This window comes from Molothrus ater, chromosome Z (assembly GCF_012460135.2).
Source record: "Molothrus ater isolate BHLD 08-10-18 breed brown headed cowbird chromosome Z, BPBGC_Mater_1.1, whole genome shotgun sequence".
In the NCBI taxonomy this organism is placed as follows: Eukaryota; Metazoa; Chordata; class Aves; order Passeriformes; family Icteridae; genus Molothrus; species Molothrus ater.
Window position 1 is genome coordinate 11,289,259 of NC_050511.2, and position 19,297 is coordinate 11,308,555.

At 42.4% G+C, this 19,297-nt stretch overlaps 1 protein-coding gene across 1 annotated transcript in view; it reads right to left on the reverse strand.

Moving 5' to 3' along the window:
• Positions 1 to 19,297, reverse strand: part of PRLR (prolactin receptor) — a 95,744-nt gene that overhangs the window by 23,134 nt on the left and 53,313 nt on the right. Inside the window, exon 3 of the mRNA XM_054517949.1 lies at positions 420 to 534. Within this exon, the coding sequence (XP_054373924.1) occupies positions 420 to 489 (70 nt within the window). The 5' untranslated portion in view covers positions 490 to 534. The remainder of the gene's footprint in view (positions 1 to 419; positions 535 to 19,297) is intronic.

Below are 19,297 nucleotides of genomic sequence, written 5' to 3' on the forward strand. Positions count from 1 at the left end.
ATATTTCTTGTTAAGACTACTTCTCATTAACTTACACCAAGAATACAGACTACACATTTACATTCATTTTAAAACAACAAGCGTGTGACCTTTTAACCTAAGCTTATCTTTATTTCATTAAAGTTCCATGTAATTATCTCAAATAGAGTAACTATTCATATGCTAAATCCCAAGAAGGTGACAGGCATAAAGTGAATATAGTGTTTCAGTATTGCCACCAAAGAATCCTTAAATTAATCACGTAAAAAGAAAAGACAACTCCAGCCATTTTCAAAATTGCCATAACAAACTTCAGAAGAAAGCAACTTAAAGAGGTACATGCTCCAGTGTTGGTCAGGATAAATGGGGTAAAGCCTCAGACTTTTCTAAAGAAAGTGTCTTAAGGAAAAAACAAGTGTTTCAGGAAGTGTTGTACTTACCAGTCAGACCTACTGTAGTCAGAGCAAGCTGCAAAATAATTGGGACTGATGAAATGAATCTCTGTTTCATGATGCCTGCCTCTCTGCAGGAAGGAAGTATGAGATCAAGGGCTCACTGAAAAACACGCCATCATGCAACAGTCAGTAACAATACTCAGCATGTAATACGTATCTCATGACTTGACCAAAGTCCTTTTTTGAATTGCAGGTAATTGATTCTTGCTCTCTCTCAAAAAGGTGAGGCAACACCAACAGTTCCACTTTGGAAGCTGAAAACCAGAACCTCAGAAAAGCAGGTAGGACTTGATAGAGGTCTCTGAATGATTAGCAGCACTAGGATTACAATTTCTTAGCATTAACAAATCTTGCATATTTCTTTGGCATGTTGGGATACCGGGTTCTTATCTTAGAGTTCTAACTTCTAGGTTAATTAATTAACCTAAGAAAGCAGCCTTTTAGCGACAAAAATATACTTTTACCCCTACTGATGCAAAGAAGAGGTCAACATACTTGAACTCTGAAAGTCCTGAAAACAGAAGGCAAATAGAAAAGGTCCAACATTCATTTACAAGCTTATGATTTTGATCCAATCTCAAAACTTCTCTATATTTAGGACTGTCAGTATTGAATTCAGGATCCCTTGAGCAGAAGAATATTACTCTTTCAGCACATTCAACCAATTGTTTTTACTGTATTTCATTTTGCAGTAAATTTCAGGTGAAAGATTTGCAAGGGGTCACCACCTGGGACCAAGACCCATTCCCTGCCGTGGGCTCATACCACTAGATGTCCTCAGAATTCAGGTTACAGTTCTGGGTGCCCTGGAGTCCCTGCTGCTGCTAAATCTGTTTGCTTAGCCTGAAGAAACGACACCTCCTGCTTCTCCCACCAGTACACTTCCTGCTTGGAGACGACTGCAGTCAGCTGTTGGATTCTCGGTAGCCAACCTCAGTCTTCGAAACTAAAGAAGAACATTTTACTGCCTCAATCAGGAGTTCCTTATCTCAGCTTTCCACTCCTACCCCTAGCACATTCACAGGTAGATGTATGTTTGCAACCCATTCCGTGTAGCACAGCATGAGAACAAGCTGTGTCCTGGGTGAGGAAAAATCCTTTGTGGTTCATCAGATGACTAATTTTGCAGTATGCAATTAATTTTCTACATCAAGAAACTGTAATGCATCATCATACAAATGTTTTTCAAGCACAAAGCCAAGTATCAGTTAATGCAGCTAAGTCTAAAACATGTTTACTGTGGACAGTGTGGAAGAGAACAACAGTTGGCGACATTCCCATATGCCACTTCTGAATATCTAGGCGTGTTTCAGGTGCGCAACTGAGCTATAGGCTGGAAAATTGCATCTGGGTTAGTTTTAAACTCACTCAGAGCATTTTGTGCATATAAAGACAGTGAAGAGAGAACCATTTAAATATAAATTCCAGTTTGGTGTAAACACATGCAGCTTTTATTACTGTAAACAAATGGCAGGCACAAACATTAGTGTTTAATGTCAGAAATTACCCAAAAATAATTTTATAGCCCCATAAAAATAGGGCTATATAATGAGGAACACAGATGATTAGGCTCATAAAAGGCACATTTTTCTCAGGTGAAGGTGAAATAATGAAACTACAAACAGTAACTATTTCATGTACATATGACAGTATTTACAATATTTTATTACTTCTAAAAATAGTTGGAACATTTGCAAAACAATGTACTTTAAAGCTAAGAGTCATATTGATAAAGAACTATTGCATGATTTTTTTTTTACTTTTCTGTATGTATCTTTCTATGTGAAGAATTGACAAAAGAGAAACTGATTACACTGGCTGAAAGAATGACATTTTTTAATACAACAAAAGAGAGGCATCATCAAGAAGGATCTTTACTAGAGCAATTTTCAAGGAAAATGGGATGATTTTGTAAACTGAAGACCTAAAGAACCAAATTAATAGTGAGAGGCTGAAATTAATGCATTAAAAAATATATTTTTCCTCTGGAGCTTTTGAAAATGAGATGATTGTGAACCACTTCTGTAATATGGCTGTGCGACAGAACAAGAGGTGATACAGGGAAGGAATATGGACCTGTCAGTGTCACAGACTAAGCTCTGTCTACAGTTCTGGTAATCTACACTCCGGAAAAAAGAACCGAACAGATTTTGAACACAGCTATCAACATGACATAGAGACTGCCTCATGATGGTGATTTAAAGAATTGGCTTTGTACTCCATGCAAGTGTATGGTTGTCATCTGCAAACATAAAACAAGATAAGCATCAAAAGAGGGAAAATAAGAATGAGTAAAATAAGAATGCTTCCATGTTCACTTGCTATTCAGTATTTGCGACTCAAATAGGGCTTAGAAGGCTTATGGAGAGATGTCCTGTTTTTTGAAAATACTTGCTTAATAAAATAATACTCACTTTGTCATAACTGTATCTAAAGTGCATCTTCCCTATATATAATGTTTTCATAAAAGGGTAATTAGTGTTTTTGAAGATGCTATGAAGTAATGTCTCTCTTTTAGGACTGAATGCATTCTTTCATGAGGGATGCAGCGGACATTGATTTGCCACAATATGATCCAAAGTCAAGGGTTGAGTAACTGATAATTAAAAGATCATATGCCTCCTTTTGAAAGTCTTGATTTAATTCCAACCATGTTATTGCACTCTGACATTCTATCTGAATTCTGCCTTTTAACACAGCTGTCAGATAGTATTCAACAGCTGTGCATCACATGCCAGAATGCAGTGCTCCTTGATGGATGTGGAAACTATTACTGGTGTTTCAGAATGCACAGAAGAATTAGATATTCCTGCAAAATAATTCTGCCCTGGTATTAATAATATAATGAAATTGTAGGTTTGAAAACTGTGCTGACAATGCTACTAAATAAAGATGAAAGCTAAACACCAGTACTTAAATCAGGTGCCATGAAGCTGAGTTGAGAGAAACATGTCCTTGTCCTAATTGACTTTCAGTTCTTGCATTCTTTCATTTCTTTCTTTCCTGGCTCTGCTGATGGATAAATTTCTTGAGAGTGACAGAGAAGTCTTTACTCAGTTCTACACAGATGGAAAAATTTTCTATCTGCAATCTTTTCAGGCTTGCAGGAACAGGAACAACTGTGTATCAGCCACTGGCAATGACATTATGTGCAACACAATTTCTGCTTCTGTGGTTAAAGAAATCAAAAGCCAAAAGTACTTTACCAATCTCTACTGAAAAAGTCTGGCATTTCCATTTGTCATGATGATAAACAATGTTCATCTTTCAGGCCTGGGGAAAGACAGTTTAAGGAGCTCTCAAAACACCATAGTTCATTACCATTTGAAAGGCTGAACTACAGCTGTATGAAACAAAATATAAAAAAGGAACCCAATAAAGCAAGAATGTGAGAGTCTGTTAGACAACCTAGAACATTTAGCTGTATTATGGACACGGCAGGAGTCTGCCTTCCCACACAGAGATCACAAAGCCAACAGGGATACATGTTCCTAGCCATGGCCAGAGCATCATGGCCAGATGTGTTTCTGATTGACAGTGATGGTTGGGATTATACAGCAAATTAAAAGCTGTAGATGTGTAGTGTGACCAGAGCTCTGTTTTCCCTCTCTGAATGAGCCCTAATTGGATGTCTCTGCATCCCTCAGGCACCCAGCACTGTCTCCAGGGTGATGTACAGGCTCCAGAGAAGATAAAGGGCTGAGGCATGTCTATGATCTGAATTTCTTGTGACTGATTCCAGCTGGCAACTTTAAGCATGTATGTTCTCTTGTGTACTTTGTGAGGAAGCCTAGTACCTGCTACTAGCTATGAACCTAGATATTCAGTTAATTTACTGGGATTTGGGACTTCATATTTCTGTGTTGCATAAAATGGGTGCAGTGGCAAGGACTTTTAGATTTCACCTGAAAAGCCTATCTATGGCCTTATAATATATCTTTCCCAAATTTCTCTCATAAGTCACCCCCCAACAACCCTTGGCAGTCCTTCCTTTGATTAGCAGTCAAGATGTGATAATGAACAAAACAAATTGCCTCACCCATGGAGATATGTTTCTCAGTCTGAAAGACTTGAGTCAATTTTGAAAAAGGAAAATCACAAACCCCCAGATTCTTGAAAACAGTTTAGACCCTTACATCTCCATCATAGTATTTAGACTCTTAATTCCTATTGATTTTACAGAACAGAGACTGCAATTTTCTTAAGAACTCTCACCACCTAAACTGACAAAAAAAAAAAATCAAAAGAAGAAGAAATTACCATTATCATCTTTGCAGATGAGGAACCAAGGTAAAGAATGCCCAACAGACTTATAGTAGAAGTGTAACAAAAGCTACAACCTGACCATTTTTCTTTTCTTTTCTAAATACCACCTCTACTGCCTTTGCTTTCCCACAAAAACAAATCTAATGCTTTAGCTAACAGTAGTACCCTCCTTTCTCTACCAGTCTCACATTTCCTGAATATTCAATTTTCTTCCCTGGTGCTTTGTAAGTTTAGCCATAATTTCAGGATTTATTTTTAAAGCAATCTCTAACAGAAAAGAAAATCGTAAGTTCTAAAGAGTAAAATTTTAGAGACTGAAAGCTAGTGCTTACATTAGAACTTGAATTATGCTGTGCATTCATCTCTACCAGCTATCAAGCCCAACTCCACAATCACTATCTTCTTACAGTAATTTTAGGTATTTTTGATAGATAGCATAGTCATAAAGTATAAAATAAAATTTTCTACCTAGAGGATTCATGTATGTGAGGCAGCTTTTTATGCCTCTATTTCATGAATATCAGATTATTTGAAAAGTTGAAAAACAAAAAATTCCATAATAGTATATTTCTGAAAGCACCACTAATTTATTTCTAAAACATAAAGAGAAAAAAGGTTACTCTGTATTAGCTGTTGTAGATACTAACACTCTAAGTAAATACACTTAAACATAGAGAGATAGAGACAGTGGTAAATACTATACATGCTTCCCTTTATCTATTTCAAACAAAATTTTGTAGAAATGAGCTTTGGATGCAGTTTAAATTTACTCATAAATTGTGCTAGGCTACTTGTTTAAAGGCTAATCAACATCTACCCAGGCCAGGACATGATCAGATAAAAGCTGAGAGGGCTGGGGGAGGAACTCTAGCAGCCTCATCAGTGAAAATCAGGTGCAGGGAATGAGCTACACCTGACTACCAAAGCACAGTCAGACCATTGTCCTTGTGTGTATCTCACCAAACAAACCTTCCCCACTGACTCATCGACTGAAGGAGGCAGAACACTAGGGACACAGTGGAAGGAAGGCATTGGGGAGTAAAGGAAAGGTTCAAAGTGGACTGGGGAGAGACAAGAATGGGAAATAAGGGTAATAAACAGTTCAGTTCAGTGTAAACCTGTGGCTTGTCAGACTGAAATGTGTGCCTGATCATTGTAGTCTGTAGCATTGTGTCGTTTATACAGGTTTTATTGTAAAGTTGGTTATTGTTTATAAGTTAAGATTTGGTTTGACCTCGGTTCCCCCATGTTCTCCCTCATAATGGTTTGTTCCTCCCACCTGTCCATCATTGTAACCAACCCCCTTTCATTTTGAGAACTTTCTATGTCAATCTTCCCTTACCTAATATATGATTTGTCCCCTGAGCCTTTTCCCTCCTCTGGGCCATTCCTATTGGTTCAGTTGTGTCCCTCGCTCCTCCCCTGGGCTTCGTTCATTGGTCCCTCGTTCACTGGCTCCTCGTGTCACGCCTGTCCCCTTTACAAGTGCCTCCCCAGCGGTTTTTCTCTTGACACCGTTACTGGCCCCGCCTGGGGCAATAAAGCACCTTGGCATCCATAGGTATGTCCACTCCTTCCTTCCTTTGCCTCAGTGCTTCGTAGTCCTGCTCTTGCCTGTGTCACCACCTGTGCTGGCACCTGTCAGCTCCAGTGACCATGAGACGAGACTGCAGTTGGCGCACCACTGCGGTGAGGCTTTGCCTGAACCTGTCAACTTTGGCGCCAAACGTGATGTGGCTTTAAAGATGTCAACGGTGTGACGCGGCTTTAAAGGCGTTGCGGCTCAGAAGGCGCTGCCTGATGGCGCTGGACCTGTCCTGGGGGTATCAGCCCTTGTGGAATTATCGGTTCCTGGCAGCACCAACACCTCCACATGAGCACGCCGATTTTTGTCTGGCGGTGCTCCCGGGGGAGCGAGGGTGCACTCCCTTCTTGCAGCGTGCAGATAAAGGAACGCCTTCCTGGGCTGGGGACTGCTCCTGCTGTTTTTTTTCCCGGAGTCAGCCATCTGGTGGGTTTTCCCCTGGTGGCGTTGGGACGGACCTGGCCAGGGGGGCTTCCCTTTAGGCGGCTGTTAATTTCAGGGGGAGGGGACACGCCGTGCACAGCATGAGCAATTGCCGCCACGGCTTTTGGGACCCTTTCCAAAGTTTTAAGTTTTCCGCTTCCAGCAGTGAGTGGGTGGAAGCATTCTGAGTCGGCAGCATGGGCAATAGGCTGTCGACTCAGCAGGAGTTGTATTTCCAAGTTGTGGGATTCCTGCGGGAGGGGGGTGAAGGGTTTTCTAAGGGTTTAGTTAAAAGCTTTGTCCGATAGATATTTTCTAAGTTCCCGCAATTGACCGCTAAGGAGGTCAAAGACGAGAGTTTCTGGAAGGCAGTTGGTTGAGAGCTAACCGAAAGTACAAAGAAAAGCGATCCTACTGGCAGGGAAGGGTACATGGGGCTGTTTCTTTTAATTATCGAAGTTGTAAAAAATAATGCTGCAATTCGCGAACGGGAAAGTGGAAAATGTCCTGCGGCAAGCTCCTCAGTTCTCCCTCAACCCCTGTCCCTGCTTTTTTTCCCTACTCCCACTTCCCCTACACCTGGTGGAGAGGGGGGAAGGAACCCGTCCAAAGCAGACGCAGGGCTGCTACCGTCTCCCTGGCTTCCCCCAATCCCCTCGGTACCCTTTCCCCAACAGTGCTGGCCACACTGTCAGGGAACCTGCTCCTAACCCTCCTTCCAATCCCCTTTTCCTAGTTTCTGAGCCTGAAAGGTTCAAGGTCGCTTTAGTGCCCAAAACCCCTTCCTCGCGTGATCCCAAGACATGCCACAAGATGGTTGCCACCTTGTGGCAGCCACTCCCATGCTACAAAATGGCTGCCACCGCATGGCTGGGTGTTCTTCTCCCTCTTTGTCATCGCAAAATGGCCACTGTCATGTGGCGACCATGCCCGTGCCACAAAATGGCTGCCACCTCGTGACAGAAGCGTCTCCTTCCCACAATCCCTTCCACCCCACCCTGCCTCCTAACCCCGCCTCTTTCCCTGCCTCTTCCTCTGTGGCGTTTGCATTGTCTCCTCCCACGTATGATTATGTAATGCCTCCTCCCATGTCACCTGACCCCTCCCCTTTTCCCACGGCATTACCATCTGCTCTGCCCTTGCTCCACATGGCCTCTGCCCACAGTTCCACCCCTCACCCTCAGGGTGCTGCCCCCTTGGTTCCTGTTTCCCACACCCTGCCTTCTGGTTCCCATGGTGATACAGCAGCCGGCGGGGGGGCCTGGAAAGCAGGATGATTTAAGTAATGCAGAGCCTTTGTTCCTCACTCCAGTTAGTTATACTAGAAACAGGATGCACCTGTGGTATAAGCCTCTTTCTTATGATAATATCTGGGATCTCTACAAGTCCAAACTAGAATTTGGCCCAAAAAGCGAGGTTTTTTTGGAGCATTTTAAAGACAACATTTTCAAGAACATTAGTGCCTGAAGATATTAAACGCCTCTTTAGTTGTCTGCTTGCTCCAGCTGAGTATCAATTGTGGGAGGACTTGGAGGAGGTTAACAGGGGACCTCCTCCCAGAGATCCAAAAAAGTGAGGACTATGCTGCGGATATTGAGGGCCACCCAATTACAATGGATCACCTTATGGGTGAGGGGGAGTGGAGTTCTGCGCAAACGCAAGTGGCAAAAATTCCCAGAGAAGTCCTGGATTTGGTGAGGGCTACGGCTGAATGAGCTTTCTTTGGAATGCCTTCCAAAGAACCTGCAGTGCCTTACATTGCCATTAAACAATCTCTTTCTGAACCATTTTTAGATTTTGTTGACAGGGTAAGAGCTGCAGTTGAGAAAAGGGTAGAACAGCCCTCAGCTACAAGAGCAGCTCATTCTAGACATCGTAACCACCAACGCCAATGACGCCTGCAGGAGGGTCACCCTCTCTCTTCCCGCATCACCACCGCCCACACTTGCTCAAGTTATCGAGGAGTGCACGCAGAAAGCCATGCTCATCATTGAAGACGTCTTTAGAGCCAATCCGCCACCCGAAAGAGCGATGGCCGCAGCCTTCTCAGACCCAGCAAGACCCAGCTTTACTCCATGAGCTCCAAGCACGCCCTTGTCGCCGCAGCGTTGTTGCTTCCACTGCGGCTAAGACAATCACCTGATTCACCACTGCCCTTTCCTTGGGAGGGCTCTCCTGAGTGCAGGGGGAGATAGAAGGGGAGGACAAGAGGGCAAACATTCTAGTCACCACGGTCAAAAAAACTGAACACGCAGCACGTCTAAGCCCCACATGATTATATAAATAGGGTAATCCGCGAGGGGTCAGCTGATCATAATAACGTTTGCCAATTAACCACATCAGACTGTCATGAACCTTACAGACTCAGACTAACTCACTCTATTGTATATTCCAATCAGGATTGGTGCGAGATTGGTGTGGAGCCTGGACTTCCACCAAATATTCAACAGGCAGAGACCTACAGGCGCATTCCATCCGTTGATTGCAAGTATCTTGTTGTCGGGGGCACTAAGTACACTCCCTTGGGGGTTGAAGTTTTTCCAGCAGTCCTCACACTCCACCCAGAGGACTTAACCCTCATGACGCACTTTGTCCACCCCCCCTCTCCCTGCCGGAAGGCCAGATCATCGCACAAGCTATCCCTATACCATGTTTTATGTGCAATGACCTGGATCTTTCTGTCTTTTACACTGAGGTGCTAGGAGAGGAAAAGCCCCTCCTGTGGTGTTGCCTTAAGAGCAGGGGTCAATCTATTCAACTTCAGGGGATGATGGACATGGGAGCAGACAGGACAGTCATTCATACACACAAAGGGCCATCACAATGGGAGCTGCAAAACGTGAGTAGCTTAGTACTGGGAGTTGGGGGTTTCCAATTGGTACGCAGATCAAAGAGCATAGTGCAAATTATGGGGCCGAATGGGCAATTGGCGTCTGTACGCCCATTCATTTTGAATTCCAAGTTTACCCTGTGGGGGAGAGATGCCATGTCACACTGGGGGGCGAAACTGGACTTGCCCGCTCCTCAGCATTTTTAGGTGCGGCCACTGGGGAGCGCCTTACCCTAAAACTGAATTGGCTTACAGATAAACCAGTCCGAGTAGAGCAGTGGCCGCTGAACAAACAAAAATTAAAGGTGATCACTCAGATTGTGGAAGAGGAACTGGCCAAAGGCCATAGAGTGGAAACCAACAGCCCCTGGAACTCTCCTGTTTTTGTTATCAGGAAGCGTGGAGGTGACAGGTGGCGTCTTCTCTACGATCTGAGGAGAATCAATAATGTCATTGAAGACATGGGTTCCCTCCAAACAGAGATGCCTTCCCCATCTATGCTCCCACAAAATTGGAAATTGGCAGTTATTGACATCAAAGACTGTTTCTTTCATATTCCCCTTCACCCAGATGATGCACCACGGTTTGCTTTCTCTGTGCCCTCCATCAACAGAGGAGCTCCCATGAAGCGCTACACTGGTGCGTTCTTCCTCAGGGAATGAAGAACAGCCCTACTATCTGCCAGTGGTATGTTGCTAGGGTTCTGTTCCCTGCGCACGCAAGGGAAAAAAAATGCGTAATATACCATTACATGGATGATATCCTTATCTGTGCCCCTAACGACGACATGCTTGCATGTGCCTTAGAGGACACTATTACAGCATTGTTGGTGGCAAAATTTGAGTTGCAAACAGAAAAAGTCCAACGCCTGCTGCCTTGGAAGAATCTGGGCCTTGAGATCATCCACCGTACCATTACACCCCAAAAAATCCTAATTCACACTAACCCTAAAACCCTAAGAGAACTGCTCCAACTCTGTGGATCCCTAAACTGGATCAGGCCCTGGTTAGGGCTCACCACAAGAGATTTATCCCATCTCTTCAACTTGTTAAAAGCGGGGGAGACCCTGGATTCCCCGGGGGCCCTGACTCCGGAGGTCAGGGCAGCACTTGAGAAGGTCCAATCCATCATTGCAAGTCGACACGCCCACTGGTGTCGTGAGGATCTGCCCTTCAGCTTCATCATTCTGAGTAGGCTACTGCATCTTTATGGGTTGATTTTTCAATGGGACACAGACCATCCAGGCCACAAATTGTTTAATGTTGAATTTAATTTAATTCCAAAAGAGGTTCAAAATCACCGTCCACTCAAAGCCCTGACAGTTTTTACAGATGCATCTGAAGGATCCCACAAGTCAGTTGTTACTTGGAAGGACCCACAGACTCAGCAGTGGGAAGCTGATGTGCAGATTGTGGAGGGTTTTCCACAAGTTGCTGAGTTAGATGCAGTCATCAGGGCTTTTGAGAAGTTTCCACAGCCTTTTAATCTAATAATTGATTCAGCCTATGTAGCAGGCGTAGTGTCCTGCGCAGAACATGCAGTGCTCAAAGAAGTTTCCAATCCTGCCATCTATCGCTTGCTCTCGCGTTTAATACACCTGGTTTCCCACTGAGAGCAACCCTTCTTTGTAATGCATGTAAGATCACACACCGACCTCCCTGGGTTTATTGCCGAGGGAAACCGCAGGGCAGACACCCTAGCCGCACCCCTGCAGCTGGCTGGCCTACCTAGCATCTACCAGCAGGCCAAATTAAACCATCAGCAATTTCATCAGAATGCCCCAGGGCTGATCCGCCAATTTCACCTGCGGCAAGACCAAGCCAATGCGATTGCGGCCGCCTGCCCAAATTGCCAGAAGACCGCTCTACTGTCAATGGGTTCTGGGGTGAACCCTAGAGGACTGCGCAGCTGCGAAGTCTGGTGAACGGATGTCACCCAGGTGTCCGAATTTGGGCAGTTCACATATGTTGACGTATCTGTGGACACCTTCTCGGGGGCTGTCTTTGCCTCAGCCCACACTGGGGAAAGAGCGACAGATGCACAAAAACATCTGATTCATGCCTTTGCAGTTTTGGGGATCCCATCTACCATCAAAACAGATAATGGCCCAGCTTATACCTCCAAGGCATTTGGTGAGATTTTGCAGGAATGGGGGGTATAACATTGGACGGGAATTCCACACTCCCCTGCTGGTCAGGCTGTAATAGAACACACACACCAAACTTTAAAGCAAGTCCTTGCCCGGCAACGGGGAGATGTCCAGGCTCTGTCCCACACCTCAGACTTTGTAAAGCACTCTTTACTATCAATTTTTTGAATTTTTTGAGTTCTTCTGACAGACCGGAGCTGCCAGTCCTGAGACACTTCCACCAGCAACAACACTATGGATTCAAAGAGAAGCCACCTGTCCTTATTAGGGACCCAGACTCCGGAGAAATCCAGGGTCCATTCCAGCTTATCACTTGGGGTCATGGATACGCCTGCGTGTCCATGCCCTCAGGTGTCAGATGGATCCCTAAGAAACTAATCAAACCCTATACAACAACGGAATCTGTTAGCACACCTCAAGCTGTAACGCCCCCCGGCCAGGAAGACCCCAATGACCGCACGTTTGCACAGAATAGAAAACACCGCAGGAAGGGAAGAAACTCGTGATATTATCTTTTTTATTCGTTTGCCTCTCCCTCAGAGAAATTCCGTTGTTATGTTTGTTTTAGTATCCATTACGTGTTCTGTTCTCATTTCATTTCAGGCACCCACAATGCTCCTTGCAATTGTAGATCCTGTCCTTCATGAAGAACAGAAGTTATTTTGCTGTGATTCGTTTCCTGCCGTCCTTGTGCTTCAGCGTCTTGTAACAAGTCATCACTGCCTCCACCACAAAGCCTTCCTCAGCATGCATGATCGCCTTTGCTGCCGTTGTTGCAAAAAAAGGTAGATGGTGGGATAACCAAAAAGCAGAGGGCACTGGAGTATAAAGGACTGGACTTTACACCTTTTACAGCACCCTCTCCATGAACGGGACTCTGTTTCTTTTTACAGTGCCCCCCCTCTCCTTTTTAAAACAAAAAAGGGGGAGACGTAGCATTGTGTCGTTTATACAGGTTTTATTGTAAAGTTGGTTATTGTTTATAAGTTAAGATTTGTTTTGACCTCGGTTCCCCCATGTTCTCCCTCATAATGGTTTGTTCCTCCCGCCAGTTACCTGTCCATCATTGTAACCAACCCCCTTTCATTTTGAGAACTTTCTATGTCAATCTTCCCTTACCTAATATATGATTTGTCCCCTGAGCCTTTTCCCTCCTCTGGGCCATTCCTATTGGTTCAGTTGTGTCCCTCGCTCCTCCCCTGGGCTTTGTTCACTGGTCCCTCGTTCACTGGCTCCTCATGTCACGCCTGTCCCCTTTACAAGTGCCTCCCCAGCGGTTTTTCTCTGACACTGTTACTGGCTCCGCCTGGGTCAATAAAGCGCCTTGGCATTCATAGGTGTGTCCACTCCTTCCTTCCTTTGCCTCAGTGCTTCGTAGTCCTGCTCTCGCCTGCATCACCACACTGCAGACGGAGCCACTACCCAGGGGTTCTCTCAGAGGACCTGGGAGTGGCGGGATTCGTGGTCTCCACCGGTCACTCTGGGAGCGGCTAGCCAGCACCCGTCAGCTCCTGTGACCGTGGGATGAAACTGCAGTTGCTTCCTGATAACAAAAACAGGAAAGTTCCAGGGGCTGTTGGTTTCCACTCTGTGGCCTTTGGCCAGCTCCTCTTCCACAATCTGAGTGAGCGCCTTTAATTTCTGTTTGTTCAGTGGCCACTGCTCTACTCGGACTGGTTTATCTGTAAGCCAATTCAGTTTTAGGGTAAGGCGCTCCCCAGTGGCCGCGCCTAAAAATGCTGAGGAGCGGGCAAGTCCAGTTTCGCCCCCCATTGTGACATGGCATCTCTCCCCCACAGGGTAAACTTGGAATTCAAAATGAATGGGCGTACAGACACTAACTAACCTGGCCTGTACAGGGACCTGGCTAGGGGGGGCTCCCTTTAGGCCGTTGTTAATCCCAGGGGTAGGGGACACACCATGCACAGTGGGAGCAGTCGCCGCCGCAGCTTTTGGGACCCTTTCCAAAGTTTTAAGTTTTCCGTTTCCAGCAGCGAGTGGGTGGAAGTGATCTGAGTTGGCAGCAGTAGTCTACCCCATAATCTCATTATACCCTATTTCTATCTCCTGTCTGGGTGGACTGTTCTGAATGGTGCCTTTGGATGTCAGTGAATTCTCAACTGGATCAGCCAGTGAAGAAAGAGCTGGATTGCAAACCTCCAGGTTCAAATCCAGATCCCACATAGCTGGGGAAAGCAAGAGGATCTGGGACCAGCTACTAGGTCAGCTAAACATCCACAAGTAGCTACTGGGGCGATCCATTTCTTTATGTACAAATGCATGCATACATATGTAAATCTACACTTTAGGGCATTGTTGATGTGTGTGGCCCCTGTGTGGGTTTTGTGTCCATGTACCCACCCACTGGGAGCAGCTGCTCAGCTTTGCTACAGGCAGAAACTGATGTTAGGGACCTACAGCAGCCTCACATCTATGGGGCTGCCTGACTGAGCTGACTCTAGTGCATCAACATGCAATGTTTTACCAAAAACCCCATATTTTGTTTAATAACTCGCTCTCTACCTTCCACTCCAAATACACTATTTTGTGAAGAAAGAATTTAGATGGGCAATTTACCTGCCAGAGCAATAAAAACTACTCATACATTAGGTAACTAACTCTGAAAACACTAGCTTCATCATTGTTTTTCTAACAAAATCTGTCTGTAAACAATTTGAAACAAAATAGAGTATTTTCTAACTAACAATAAGAATGACCTGTATCTCCCAGAGACCAGGTGGGAAGACATACTACTCAATTACCAGGGTACTCTTTTGTTTGGCTCCATTTCAGTAAAGCTAATGAGAGCAATAAAAATAGCATGAAGTCATTTGGCAGCTAGACATTGTGCCATTACAGAAAAACAGATTTAATTGAGGGTGATAAATCGGGTTTTTTTATGTGCATATTTAAAAGGGCATCAATAATGTGCAGCTGAATATGGTAGAATTAAATGTGTGCAGTTACTCAACCATGGCATAAGGTGAAATGTAGTTTAAAGATAGAGCTCAATGAATGGTTCCTGCTTTAGAGAGGACAGAAATCTGTTAAAGAGTGTGCATGCTGGGAGCATTGTTTGACTCAAGACTGGCTAAATAGAATCTTCTACTACTTTGTATTACATCAAAACATACAATTCTATCCTTCCAGAAAAATTTATTCTGCTTTCATTACTTCCTTTGTCAGGAAATGGATTATGAATTAGTGGCATGTCCCTACATGTGACTGACATAAAACATGTTTTTTACCAAATTTGCAACAGTGCCGCAAGTGCTGGCTTCATCGTATCACCAACTGGAAAGGATGATGATAGAGTAAACCTTAACTTTCTGCTGTAACCAGAACAATGTCTCTCATCCAAGTATTTCTACATCAAACAATCATTATTCAAGTCATATTTATAGTGATAGTCCTGAGAACAGAGACAGAATCCTGCTGTCTCGGGTACTGTATAAAGAAGAGTTCCTGCTCTTAAGATCTAAAAATATAAGTAGCCAATTAATTATACAGCATGGAAAAAAGGGATCTAAAAAGCAGGTCACACTTGCATATTTTTGGGTTGAGATGAAAGATTATTTTATTGGTAAAATATTGTCAAAATATCCCATAAACTGGAAAATGCCTATGAACCATCAGTTTTAGAAAATTCATTTTGGAATGTCACAAATTCTTTTTCAACCAAAGTCAATGAATTAAAATTCTGAAAATTCCAAAATGAACAAGTTTCATCAAACCACATAAAGCATTTTGTTTTGCAGTTTTCCAGTAGCATATTTTCTGAAATCTAATCAAATATTTGTAGGTTTTCCAATTTTCCAATGAAAAATTCCTGATAATTTTAATTATACACAGAATTCCAATGAGTAATGCAATGGCATGAAAATCTTGCTATTTTGACATTTCTGAGGGAAAATGCTGGTGTAGAGGTGAGGAGGTTTTTTGCAGAGAGACAAAAATTATGAAAAATTTAGAGAAAACAAAGGAACAGGACTTAGGCTGTAGTAACAGGAACACAGTAAGGGGCATAAGTGTCCATAACAGAGGTTAGTGGGAATAAGACAATGGGGAATAACACAGAAGTGGGAAAGAAGAAATAATCTGTTGGGAACAGGCAGTCAGGGAACAGAAGGTCAGATGGAAGCTGTAATTTTGAATGTATTCCATGATCCCTTATGAGTTTCAAAGCTCCATCCAGTGGATGCTGACCCCCAACAGTCAGGCTGTGGGGTTGGATGGAGGAGAAGCATCTCCTGTATTCTAGTACCTGCAATCATTAGTGGGGCAATGCTGAAAAAAGCTGTGACCATGGCTGTAGAGCAGTCTCTTTATTCACTGGTAGTGGGACAGCCCATTCTGGCTGAGTCTGGGTCTGGAGTCTCTCATCAAAGCTTTATGACTGCAGTAAGACTCTAAAAGAAAGAACCTGGCTGCTGGAGAGTGAATTTTCTTCTTCAATCACAAATATGCATAGCAATTAACAGTATTAACAGTGGGAGCAGAGAATAACAATCGTTTTCTGTTTCAGTGTTCTCTTTTTCAGGACATCCTCAGTGAGGTTGTAAAAGTAACTGTTTCTTTGTGTTTTTCTGAGACTTATTGTATACTTACACTTGAATTGTTTAAATGACTGTATAGTTATTGTGAGAAAGAATGCAATTACCAAAAATTACTACTCTAATCAAACTGATAAAACACTCAATATTCTATTATTTGTGAGCATGAACATTTCTCAAACATATTCCCTAAGCTTCAAATTTGTTGGTAAAAGAGCTTTGTGGTTGCATGCTAAAGGCCACTACTAATGCCATGTACAGGTAAGTGGCACATTGGTTAACTAAAGGAATGAAAAAATGTTATCCTGGTAAATTTAAAACCAATTATTTGAGAGAAATTGCTGACAATAATGGGAACACAACACTAGTATACCTTTAGCCTTCAGTGAAGCTTAAAATAATAATCTTTTGGCACTCTTAAAAACATTATACCCCCTTTAATACTGAAATACATGGATATGCAGAGAGGTATCTTTATCATGCCTAGAACTAATCTTGGTATCATTTTATGGATCTACTCGGATACCTAACTCCTGAGTAGAGTTGTGTCTAACACATTTTATAAGCAGATTATTCTCTACAGGAGTTCAGATAGATGACATTTATCTCTAATGTCAGTAGAAAACATACAATGTCCTCATGAGGAGAGTCTTTATACAGAAAGTCAAATGTTCAAGCTACTGTGAACTCTTCTACATGCTAAACCAGTAATAGTATCAATATTGCTCTATCACAACCCTGTTAAGTTCTACATAGATTGTCATCTTCCAGGAAAAAAAAAAAAGTTTAGCAGTGGAAGAATAGTGACATTCCTAAAAGATGAAATGTGCATTCTGAGGGAATTGAATTCACCCTTTGATCAGGAGTACTAATTTCCCTTATGATTTCTTCATGATGAAACTATAAACTGAGTGAAGTATAGCACTAACCTGCTCTACTCCCCATCTTCAACTCAGGATGCTAAGCTTTGGAGATTCTCAGCTATGGTGAATTGTGGTTTAGATTCTTCCTTTGTTTTGAAGTATAAGGAAATGACCCTGAGGTTGCAGACTGTGAAATTTTCATGCACTTATTTACAGAATAATGACTAACACTGCAATCTCTGGAGGTTAAAGGTAAATTCATTAATGAATTCATTCATTAACCGATTCACTCATTAACTCATTTGCTCAGCTCCTTAGGAACTGCAATGACAGCACTGCTCCTATTGATGAATGATGATATTTGCATTTCTAAGCATAAATTAAAATGTGTCAAGAATCTATTTGAAGAATCTAATTTTGCAAAGAAAGAGGAAGTTTCATGGTGCATTAAATGCAAAAATTAGCTTCACAAATAGATCAACTATCTATGGGATATTAGGTTTCAGAGCATGGATAGTGTTTAGATTTAGGTAATAAAATGCTTCTCTCTTACCTTTGCTGTATCAAAACTGTGCCCAACTAGATTAACATGAATGTACCAGTTTCCCCTGTTCCTCTCTGGAGTTTGCACCCTTGGTTAAATAATGAAGAAACAGCTACTTTACCATTTGGAGAAGAAAATATTTCAAGGATAAAAAATATATTCTACACTAGACCAAGATCTATTTTAACACTTGTCTCCAGTATGCTTCTACTATTTGGTGAAAAAAGAATAAAATGAAGAAATTTTGGCGAGGGCATGCATCAATGCATCAGGCTGCACTTGTTTTTCAGCAAATATTCTTGATTCACTGCATATTGTGCAGCTTCAGTGGCTGGGAAATTTCTTATTTGCACAAAGTCTCAGATTGCATCTATGGTGTGTTCAATAATTACCAAGTTTTATTGGCCTCATTACACTGTGTATGACTTAAACTTGGAACACTGGAGTCAATGCTGGCGTCCTCTGTCTTTGACATGGCATACCTCTTCAAGATTATAAATCCACATTCAACTTAGTGGCCAAAGGGGAAGGTGGAAAGGGGGTATTATGACCCTTTCAGAGTGATCCTTTCAGAGCTAATTGCAAGAAAAAGCATCTGATTTTTACCTAAAGGAAACTGAAACCAAAATGAAAATGTTTCAATAACTGCAGGTAGAGAAAGATTAAAATTTTTTTATGCCCAGGCATCTGAAATGTCAGTTCTGCATCTTTTAATCCTATGAAGGCTATCTCACAAAATCATAATGTCCCCTGCCCCCACCCAAATTTGAAGTTAATAATTCTGAAATAGCAATCACATTTGTATTTTAGAAGTATTTAATATCTACAAGGAATCAAAGAAGAGGCATAAGTGTCAGAAGCATTCATGCTTGTCTTCTGTAATGAGGACTTAATGGTACATTGCAGCAAACTAGGAAATTTTAGTTAGAACTGATATAATTTGAAGCATGGTAATCTAGATCACTAGAAATCAATTATCAGCCTCTGTAATTACCATCAATCCATTTTGTTTCATATCCCAACACAAACTTTAATTTTTAGGTTTTTTTGCAGGCACCCAGTTACCCAATCATATTTCAAATGGTAAAAACATTCATTTTGTGTGTAATTCACTGTATTTCTTCCACAGTCCCTGGAATAAAAACTTTATGCTGACATTTATGAAATGGCAGGAGGAAAAATGCTGTAACTGTGGGTATTACTTTAGGTAATAACAGCAAGGCTTTTAAATACTTGCTTGAATAAAGGCTGACCTTTTCCATTGATATAAAAGTAATTTCTATTGTAACTTGGATCCACCCCTTAGTCATTATTGTTACCTGCATCTTTTCAGGTTATTTTTTCAGTGATGCCTTTATGTTTATATGTCTGAGTCTGCCTGGCTTCATGCCCTAGGTCACAGCATATTTTATATAATTGAAAGGGAAAAATCATGGGAGACTAACACAGTCATGTTTTAAATTCCTATTTTAATTTAATCTTTGATTTGCCACACTGACAGTATGTTGAATATATAATCTGACACTGTTAAAATCCTCGCACCAGACTTTCAAATTAAATTCTGATTTTTTTTAATTTTAAACTGGGCATGGTAGAAACCTTGAGCCAAAACTGTTCAGGTTTCTATCTTCCTTAAGGTCTGCTTCCACT